This window comes from Nelusetta ayraudi, unplaced genomic scaffold (genome assembly GCF_046127955.1).
Source record: "Nelusetta ayraudi isolate G7.1 ecotype Tasmania unplaced genomic scaffold, CSIRO-AGI_Nayr_v1 ptg000017l, whole genome shotgun sequence".
Classification (NCBI taxonomy): domain Eukaryota; kingdom Metazoa; phylum Chordata; class Actinopteri; order Tetraodontiformes; family Monacanthidae; genus Nelusetta; species Nelusetta ayraudi.
The window spans coordinates 4,303,142-4,313,307 of NW_027466067.1; the positions used below are offsets into that span (position 1 = coordinate 4,303,142).

Genomic DNA, 10,166 nt, shown 5'->3' on the forward strand with positions numbered 1-10,166 from the left:
CTTAAGGATTAATGAAAAACCAAAAGGCATATAACCTCAAAATGAACTTTATTCTTCCCAACAAAGGCACACATTTGCCACTTTTGAGCTAAAAAAACAAACAAAAACCCAACAACATTCAAACATAATGAGAACAAAGTCATGTCTATAAAAACGTTGGATTCGAAAGAAAATCAGCCTGTCACAATGTACTGGCGAGGGAAGTGTTTTACCAGTATAATAGCATAACACAATGGTCAATAAAATACTTTTGCATTCAACCAGCTAAATTTGGCATTTGTATTGACCAGTATAGAAAATTTCGCAGACTGAAGAACATTCAATGATAGATTTTAGAACTATTGACAAAAATGGGTTTATCTGTCTTCTGCTGGTGCATACTGTGTCCATTCCTAAATGGCATGTATTACCTATGTTGAAAATAACAAACTGAATCAAGGCAAAACAAGACTGCGGCGCTCTATCATTCATACTGCATTGTTTATGGTTTTCTTTTAACTGGAAGTGTGGAACGGTGAAAGGTGACATGAGTGTATTTAGCGATTATTTTTGTTTCTAAGAAGAAACAAAAACTTGTTCTTCTCACATTCAGTTGAGCAGACAGGCTAAGTATTTTTTATTTTTTTTTATAGGGAAGGCATTCTAATGCTTACAATAATGTTCTTGCCAGTTTTGCAATGCGGTGTGCCTCTTTGATTGACTGATCATGATACACAAGCAGAGGAGTACATTTCTGAAGCCGCTGATGAGGCTTCCAGCTCAAAGCCTTTGCATCTACAGATAAGAGAAGCTGAAAAGTTGGCAAAGTTAGCAGCCAAAGGTGTTACTTTGTGCTACTTATCTTCACCCCCACTTGAAATGAATCGAGGCTGCACTGTTACAGACCCTTTCTGTGCCATTCAGACAGTCTGTGATGTCCTCACTCAAAAGCGAACACAGCCACTAGACTCTTCGGGGCAGTCAAAGTCGATTCCTTCGCACAGGGATTCCTTCAACACAAAGAGGAGACAAATGAATACCTTGCAGCAGCAAATCCCAATCAAGAGAGACAAATTGATTTCCTGAGGGCCTGGGAATCTCTGGGAAGTTTCTATTTAAAATTTAGGTCACTGTCTTTTCTGGTAAAAAATAATTACATTAGGGGACTCTCTTCTTCTCATATTCTCACTCCACATTTAGTTTATGCTAAATGATGATCCAGCAGCATTTTCTTTTTGGGGGGGGCGCTAAACACCGGGCGGCAGGGCATGTAAAACGTTCTTCCTCCAAGGTGGGGCGTGACAGAGAAAGTTTGAGAATCACTGCCCTAATGCCATGCAAGTCTATGGGGTCAAAAGTCAACTTTGTCCTAGAGACACGGGGCCACTCGCAGGTTCATCGGGATCCCTCAAGACACAGCCACGTCAAATTTGGGGCTTCTAGCCCATGAGGAAAAAAACTAAATCACTGTTGCAAACATACTGGTGCGAGTTACATGGCAGGAGTCGAATAATGGGAATGAATGGCTGGTTTCATGTAGTGACTCTCCAAAATACTCACAGACAGCCGCTTCCTATCCGAGGCTGTTGGACAGAGTTGGAGACAGTGAAGAAAGAGAGGGAGATAGAAATGTGGAGAAGGGCTGTTGCACAGTACTCACAAAGCAAGACGACATACAGACGGCAGGGACAAACACATATGTACAGGGTTTTTTTTTCTTTTCTTAAGTCGTCAACTGTTACGTTTTTGAAACTAAGCTTTCAAATGATCTGAAAAAAAACAAACGCTCTTTTCTGACAAATTGGTTCATGTGTAACCCAGTTATATGGATCTGTAAGTGTGATGTATGTGTTGCTAATGAAATGCAAACATGCACTTCTGCAGCAGACAGAACAGAGGTGCAGTTGCGGTCATGCAAGACAAATACCAGCGCTTGGAAGGTACTACACTAAGAGAGGAGAGCGACTCATTCAGGATCCAAAACATGTCCTCACAAAGACAGATGGACGGACGGACAGACAGGGACACGGGCGGCGTGTACGCTATTTCACCACAGACAAGGCAATTTGTGCGAGGGGAATCGAACGCGGAGACGGAATGTCAAACACAGGGCTGCAATCGTGGTGGGAGGTGATCGATTGCAGCCGATTTGGAGGGGGAACCCTGCGAGCTCTTGCACTAACTTGGCTTTGCTGTCCCTCCGGCATCAGTGCTGACGGGGTGGGAGCGAGCGGTAGCCAGGGCTGGTTGCCTGCGCTGTAGAGTCGGGGACGCTTGACCTGGTCGTGACTGCACAGGGGAGTGTAACTATTCCGTCGGTGTATGAGAGCAGAGTCCCTCGGGATTTTACCCTGGTAGGAGATGAGACACCGCAGGTGTTACCATAGGACCAGGTCCTGCCAAGCGGACATGGATGCCCCACCTCAAGAGAGGGCCAATGGCAACAGGGAAAGATTAGCCCTCAATCCACCCGTGGCACACATGGATTTCAACACTATATCCCTGAAAGGAGCTACACAAAAAAAATCAGTTCTTCGGTAGATGGCATCGTTGTGACACCAGAACAAACTGGCGCATTAACATCACTGTTTAGTAGAGTGTGAGAGATTTTTTTTTTTTTTTTTTTACAATTTAGTCTTATCTAGCAACCGGAGGTTTATTGACAAGATTTACCCCACTATTTTTTTTTTTAAATTGAGCAAAACCAATATTCACAGAAACATAATTTTGCATATAGCTCCTTTAAGGCACAAGCAAAACTACGCAACAGCTTCCTCGATAAAGGTATGCCAAACAGCAGAAAGTCAGCAGTCCTTGATAAGGAAAACAAGAGCAACAAGTGCAACCAGAAAAAGTGTGAGATCAGCCGAGCAATGCAGTACCATTGGTCCATCAGTGAATGACACTCAATGAATAAAATTCATTATCTCAAAGCTCAAGCCACAGGGCTAAATTGAGGGTTAAAGATATAAGGAGACGTAAAAAAAAAAGGAAGGATATAAGGAAGGAGTCTGGGAAGCAGGAAGTCTCGCACAGAAGAGAGTGAGTGATCGCATTCAACTGGCAGATGCAACGAACATGAGAGGATTGAAGCTGTGAATTGCTAAAATGTTTGATACTGCTGCTTTGTGAAAAAACGCGAAATCTTATTTTTCTCATTTCTCATTCTTTCTCAAGTCGCCACATTTGAGGCTTTGGTGTCAAACAGTGTTGAATGTCTTAGAGCGTGAACTCGCTGACTTACAAGGGGCCGATCTCGATGCGTGTTTACCGCCTCCACATCGAGATAAAACATTTCCACTTTACAACCTAGAACCAAAAAAAAGGCATACAAGATATTGGAAAAAGAAAATCAAACATGTGACACTTTCAATTCTTGAGGTCTAGAGAGATTTGTCGTGAGTGAAACGTTACCGTACGCAACGGGAGTGAGCTTGAGAACCGTGTGGAGGGGACATTTCATGTAGGGTAGATCTTCTGTGGGATGAAGACAAGATGTGATCGACTCATAAACATCTTCCCAATGTGCTGCTGGTGCCATCATTTCTCCACTCGCACATTTTTTTTTCCCTGACCTGCACCCTTATCCAGGAAATAGGCCAGCAGACAACGCATTACTGCCTGGTGGCAGATGACCAACACGTTGCCCTGCCGCTCCAGTTCCATGATGACCGGCTCTAGACGCTGGACAAGGTCTTGGTAGGACTGCGCAGAAAAACAATTGTCAGATCGCTGAAATGGGGCACTTAAATCACGCTTTTCTTCTCCCTCACTGAGAAAATTGGGGCCTATAAGCAGTGAAACTTGTGGCTCATGGTTCCATCATCAAATTTCTGTCAAAAACCCCATCGTGATCAGCTACCATCAAGATATCTGGTGCTCAAGGTAATTCTTAGGTAAATAAAAGTATATAATTATTTTTTGCCTCAAGTTATGATGTAAAGGGGCTCATCATGAAATACAATAATGAACAATAACTATTTGGATGATTAAACCCCTAAGACCACCAAGTTTGCCTAAGAGTAGCTCCGTGTCAGGACTACACTCCTGTTAAAAGAGGTGAATCAATGATTTGACCAAAAAGGAGGCTTCTGTCATTATTGAGGTCACCTCTCCTCCGGGGTAGCGATAGTGGTACTTGTCCTGGTCCCTCATTGCAAACTCCTCTGGGGATGTCTTCTGGATCATCTCATAAGTCATTTCTTCACACACGCCCTGTGCGAAGACAGCAAAAGGGTTTGATGTAAGGTGACAGGAAGTGAAGAAAATTGGTAAAAATCCCTCCATCCATCTTCTATCAATTCTTCTCTTGCACTAAGGGTCGTGGAGTGCCGGAGTCTATCCCAGTTGTCTTTAGAGTGAAGATGGAGTTAACCTGGACAAGTGCCCAGTTCATCACATGTAGACAAACACTTAAGGACAATTTAGAGTTGCCAACCAGCCCAATGTGCATGTTTTTGGAATGTTGGGGGGAAGCCAAAGTAGTTGGAGAGAACCCATGCAGATGCAGGGAGAACTTGCAAACTAAAAACAGAAAAGCCCCGGATGGGCATCGAACTCAACTGGCAGTGATGGCGCGAAATGCTGAAGCAAAAATTCAGTTCAATTTAGTTTCACACCAAAAGAGACCACAAAAACTATATAAATTGACTGCCCCAAAATAAATTTTAGTCAACATTTTCTGCAAGTTGGAACTTTTGGTCCTTCTTTCTCTCCATTTCTGCTGCCTGACCTTCTGACCCCAACTCAGTGAACCTGTCAGAATGCTGGTCAATTTCAGAGGGCAGGACACTGACAGCATCGATCTCGTTGAGGATCTTCCACTGCTCGTAGGGGACTCCAAGTTCCTCCGCTGTCTGGATCGTCCTTCTCAGTTGGCTCGTCCACACCTTCAGATCGGACAGATTGTGCTCGTTGATGAAGTCTTTCAGGGCGTGGGCAAACTGGGATGAGAGACACACACACATTTTTGTTTTTATTCATTGGTATTTCACCTTTCAACCTTCTGTACAGCCACCAAGAACAATCAATCAGCAGCAGATCGCTAAATTGGAGTCATTCCTCGCGCTCTGAATATTAGATAACAATACCCTTCAAAGAACTTCCCTAATCTGTTTGCATTCAATAGTGTGAGGGTAATGAAACTGAGCCATGGCAATCGTACCCGTTTCCCTTGGGGAGAAAGTTCAGAGTCTCCTCCGATGCGACCCTCAACGTTGTGGTCGCTCTCTCCATGGCGGCAGAGGTAGATGGAGTGCGAGTGCACGTGGATGTTCATTAGATAGTACACAATCTTGCTCTGGATGTAGTCCTGCACCCTGTTGACCAGGAAGCGGCGGCCCACGTTCATCACCTTGATGAACGATAGGCTCCTGCAGGAGAGCCAGTGGATGAGTGACGTGTTTCAATAGTGATTCCACACAGACACAAGTTCTAAACTCACTGAATTTGGCATTAAATTTACAGTGGTAAAACAACAAGGTCGGAGAAAAGAGCTCGACGGCTTCTCACTTGTCGTAATCGTCAGGATCCAAAGGTTGGTATGTCACCTTGTAGCACTCGATTCGTTTGAGAAAGTCATCCATGACCCTCTCCCTGTGTCTCTCCGGGTAGTCCGGACTGGACACTTTCACTTCCTGCCAAAGACATTCAGCACATTCAAACAAGGTGAGCTAGCTGGCCACTGCCTCTTGCATAACAATGTAGATAACACAAATATTAATAGATTATGGGTTCGACCTCCCACAAATGAGGTCGTACTCAAGCACTCAGCCTGGTTAAGGACATTGGTACATACCAGAATATTAGCGGCAATGACCTCTGGGTCGTCACAGACAGACTCCACAAAGAACACCTGTTGGAAATAGAGTGACTCAGACAGCCAGTGTAAATGCCTCCAAAAAAAAGCCAATTAAAAGCATAGCAGCGTCTGTTCGTTGAGGGGCACTGCACTCTCAGCTGGAACCTGCTTTGTTTAGTTTTATCTTTATCTTTTTCTGATATGCAGCACAACATTTCTATTGATTTACAGCAACAAAAAGCATTTTCTGCAGTTATGCAACCTCACTTATGAGGTTGGAAAATGATGAAAACATAGAAGCCAAATACATACAAAGCAGAGGATTAAGAGTGGCCTGTTTTAAAGCTCGAGCAAGAGCTTCTATATCTGTGCTTCCGCGACATCCTTTCTGTAATTAAAGCCACCGACTCAAAATAATCTCTCAAGATAAAAGGTCTAAATTAATGTGCCATGAGATTTTTAAATACTTGAAGCTGCAGTGGCCAACATAGCATGCGTGGGCTATGTAGTTTGTCCATGTTATCTTAGCTGAAAGGATTTAAAAAAAGAAAAGAAAAGACTTTTACTTGGAAATATATTACATATTACATTTACCTTAAATGCATTCTCCTTCACAAAAGCTAGAATAAGGTCTCGTCGTTCTCTTGTTGTGTTTGTTGCATCAAACACCTGTGAAAAGAGGGAAAAATACGGGAATGGTTTTCATCTGCACTGGATGGTTTAGATCTTCTGGATATGAGGTAGCGAGGACTCACAGCAATCTGACCTCCCTCCTCCGTCAGATAAGCCTTCACATCCTGCAGAGCCACCAGAGCACACCGTCTTCGGGAGATGGAGACAAAATGACAGAATCAACAATCACTGACATTTACACAGAATGTACATTTAGAACCGTAAATATCCTGTACTCCCCACCGCCATAGAAATAAGTTACTGCTATTACTTTAAATATTTACAATAAAATCTGTCAATAATCTGTTGATAAAAATAATAATAGTACAATTCTCCTAAACTGAGCGGGCTGATTATAAAAACGTAATCAGTGCAGAATGGCAGCCCAAATGATTGATTTAATACTTGATGACGGCTTTAACTACAGTGATGACATTCTGAACATTTTCCTCAGACTCACACCAACGATAGCGAAAAGTAGCCTCAGCATTATTTACAGCAGCGGTCTGACCCAGGTCTACCACCCATGTAACACCCAGGGGCGCTGATAGCAGCTTCAGAGTGACAGCAGCAGCTTGTTTAATATTTAGGTCACAATTCAGCAGTGGGATTCTGTCAACATTCTCAAGACAGCCATGAACCGCAAACCCCATTTCAGTTATTAGTGATGGACGGGACTGTGGAGGTACAGACAGCTTGATTCTTTGTTGCGCTCCTCGGTGAGGGTGGGTGCTGATATTTATACTCTCGAGCAAAAACTGCTTCGTCACTCAGGGCCTGAACTGTATGAGCAGAGTAACTGCAAGTGAAACATGATTGTTGCGTACAGTGTCACGGGAGGTGAGAAGAACTGTTGCCTTTAATGTTCCACTGGGAAACTTGAGCTGTCGAGTCAATGCTGGTGAGCCACTGAGTGACTGGACTGACAGTAGACATGAATGGCACAAGGGATTAAAATCCGTAATTAAGAACAAAAATGTTTCATTGTGCAAAAAAAAAATAATGACCCCCATAGATAGATAGATAGATAGATAGATAGATAGATAGTAAATGATGCAGAAAATGCAGCTTACTTCCTTATTTTCATGGCCTCCTCATTGTCGTGGCGGAAGAAATCATAGGACTTGTAGGCTCTGACGGCCTCTCTGCGGTACACACCCAAGTTAAACACTGCAAAATGAACAGATGATGTTACACCTGAGATAATGTTACAGCTTTGTCAATTTGGACTGGATTCGTTCACATTTAATCATTATTGATTGATCATTAAAGTATGAAATTCTTTCAATTATTCTTCTCAGAAATAGCCGCAATTAAAACAATTGACTACCTGTTTAAAACCTCACAGTGCTAAAAGAAATCTGGGTAAAACTTTCGATATGTTGACTACTTGAGGAAAAGATGCAAAAGGGTTGCGAGGCAAGACTAGGACATGCTATAATCTTGCAGTGTTGTATGTTGAACTAACAATAATGGGGTTCAAGTGAGAAAAGTGCAATTAGCATAGAGTCTTAATATTGATCAACCATGCTTTTAGTTAGCTTGAGTTGGTTTAGTTGCTGCAAACTCCTCTTGAAATCACACACGATGATGATAAAAAGAATATGAATACAAAGAGACAGCAAGCTTATGAATTGTGGCTAATGCTAATAGGATTGATACGGATGCTACACTTGGTGTGGTTTCACATTAAAAGCATGATACAGAACAACACAGAAGGACTTTTTGTGGGAAATATATTTTGGCTTTACTCTTGGCTGACTGTGGCACAAGTTAGGCCACATATTGCATAGCATTACTAGTTAGCAAGCTGCAGGGCTGTGACTTGTGGCTAAAGTCAGTTGCTCATGCCAATAGAAAGCAGTCCATTATGGCTGGCTAAAAAAGCTAGTAAAAAAGCGTGTACACTTTCAAAGTAACAGACGGAAAGTTCATCCCGTGATCCCCTTTTTGTATGTTTAATTAACTTTCTCACAGGAATCCCGAATGATATTTCAGTAAACACATTAAAGACACCATCCCAGTTGTGTTACCTTTGGTTGGGACTCCAATCCAGTTGAGGTAACGTGTGAGTTTCTTTGACATGTATGTCTTCCCCCTGGCAGGCAGGCCAATCATTACAATCACGGTAGGAGAGTTGGTCATATAGGAAGCCCATGCTGCACAAGGTAAAGGCCAGGAACAGTTAGAAATCCTACACAACACTGGGACAGAATTGTGTCTATCACTACTAAATTGACAGAGTGGTAAAATGAAAGGATGATGAATAAATTAGAAAGACGTGCTAAACTTCTTATCACAACTTACTGAATTAAAAGACTAACCGACTACTGAAAACTCATTCCCCCAGTATTTTTTGGAGCATTCAGGCAGCCTGTTAACTGGATTATGTGTGGATTACACAAAAAAATAAAAAATAAACATTAAAAAAAAAGAAGAGGCAGAGGTCAGCTGCAGGAGCATGGCATAATAGAACCAGCCCATTTGCTTCACAGACAGATGAAGCTGAATTTAACAGGAATGGAGGCCAGTGTGGCAAGTCTTTCCGTACTCCATTCTAACCTTTATCTTTAAGGAGAAGCATCGGTAGCTTGGCTAAACTGGTTTGCACACATCTCACTCAGTCAAGCTAAACAGAAAAGGCATTTCTGTAATTCTTTGCCAATGTTTTCAGTCTACTAAAATGTAGTGCTTTAAAAATAAATAAATAAAATAAAAAATAATCAAGAGTTTCATCAAGTTTTGCCCCCACCTGACCATTTCCCAACATTTACATCAACATTGGAAATAATTACCAACTAAAAACCACACAACAGGCCAAAAAGAAGGGTAGTTTCAGCGCCTGTTACCGTCACTTGCAGACACGCTAACGCCTTCAGTCGCTCTGCCAGTGACCAGCATGATGCACCTGTATGCAGCCAGAGCAGTCATGCAGAAGAGGCGGCCTAGGAAGAATTCTCTACTTACAGCATTTCTTCTCGTTCACTCTCAGATCCGTTTTCTTTGCCTCTGCTGAGTTTGCAGAGCCATTGTCCATCTGACTGCATGACATGTTGGGAGCGTGCTCCTCTCTCTCTCTCTCTCTCTCTCTCTCCCCCCGCTGCTTGCTGCCTTCAGACTTGGCGATCCGACGAAACGACTCTGCTCTGCAACACGGACGCAAAGAATGAGCCGACGACGAGCCGTGATTTTATTTCATTTAAACGTCAATCAAAGTGCGGATGTCGGGACAGTGGGGGTGAGGATGGGAACCGCTGCCACATCATCCAGGCTGAGCGAAGCCGCGCTCCGACCGACCGGGGTGACTGAGTTTATGCGACACCCGATGAATAGCAGCCTTATCCGATTTTTTTTTTTTTTTTTTGACACAACGCAGAAAAGACGTCCGTGCGGTGAGCCTAGTTATCTGCCTCCATTGGTTCACATTTACCTGCTCGATGATTCGTGCGTGTTCCGGCGGCTGCAAACCCCCCTCGGCAGGCGCAGGACGCCGCTTCGCCAGACGACACGGCCGGCTTAAGGAGACGGTCCCTCGGCCTGTCCTCAGTGCCGCGCTGTCTCTCTCCGGCCCGCTGGTGCGCTGGTGTCCTTCCAAGCCGGAGGTGTGTTTCTACGTCATTTTACGCCCCTTTACCGTAATGCTGATAATACGTGTCGAAGTGCTCAGTTCGGGTACAAAAAAAATAATTATATATAACAACAACAACAAAAAAAA

General features: G+C 43.3%; 1 protein-coding gene across 9 annotated transcripts; it reads right to left on the reverse strand.

Moving 5' to 3' along the window:
* Window positions 1–31: 31 nt before the first annotated feature.
* pfkfb2b (6-phosphofructo-2-kinase/fructose-2,6-biphosphatase 2b) lies at window positions 32–10,043 on the reverse strand. Of its 9 annotated transcripts, none has more exons than XM_076024862.1 (17): window positions 9,882–10,043; window positions 9,419–9,597; window positions 8,485–8,610; window positions 7,525–7,621; window positions 6,535–6,601; window positions 6,374–6,448; window positions 5,777–5,833; window positions 5,491–5,615; window positions 5,144–5,351; window positions 4,776–4,922; window positions 4,090–4,194; window positions 3,555–3,684; window positions 3,394–3,456; window positions 3,224–3,288; window positions 2,163–2,330; window positions 1,540–1,562; window positions 32–989 (listed from the first exon to the last, which is right to left on the reverse strand). In XM_076024862.1, the coding sequence occupies exons 2-17, from the start codon at window positions 9,501–9,503 to the stop codon at window positions 920–922; spliced, it is 1,611 nt and encodes a 536-aa protein (XP_075880977.1). In that variant the 5' UTR covers window positions 9,504–9,597; window positions 9,882–10,043; the 3' UTR covers window positions 32–919. The 9 variants fall into 9 exon arrangements, 8 of the variants coding, with proteins under 8 accessions (XP_075880977.1, XP_075880980.1, XP_075880981.1 ...); XM_076024865.1 differs by having other exon boundaries at window positions 2,163–2,401; XR_012926519.1 differs by having other exon boundaries at window positions 1,540–2,330.
* Window positions 10,044–10,166: the final 123 nt, after the last annotated feature.

Bases quoted from the DNA above. Each gene is read 5' to 3' on its own strand.
- pfkfb2b (XM_076024861.1), bottom strand. From the start codon at position 9,503: ATGTCATGCAGTCAGATGGACAATGGCTCTGCAAACTCAGCAGAGGCA. The intron at 6,449-6,534 runs GTGAGTCCTCGC...CTCTTTTCACAG, and splicing joins AGGAGGGAGGTCAGATTGCT to GTGTTTGATGCAACAAACAC. The intron at 4,195-4,775 runs GTCAGTGTCCTG...GTCTTCGCACAG, and splicing joins TCCTCAACGAGATCGATGCT to GGCGTGTGTGAAGAAATGAC.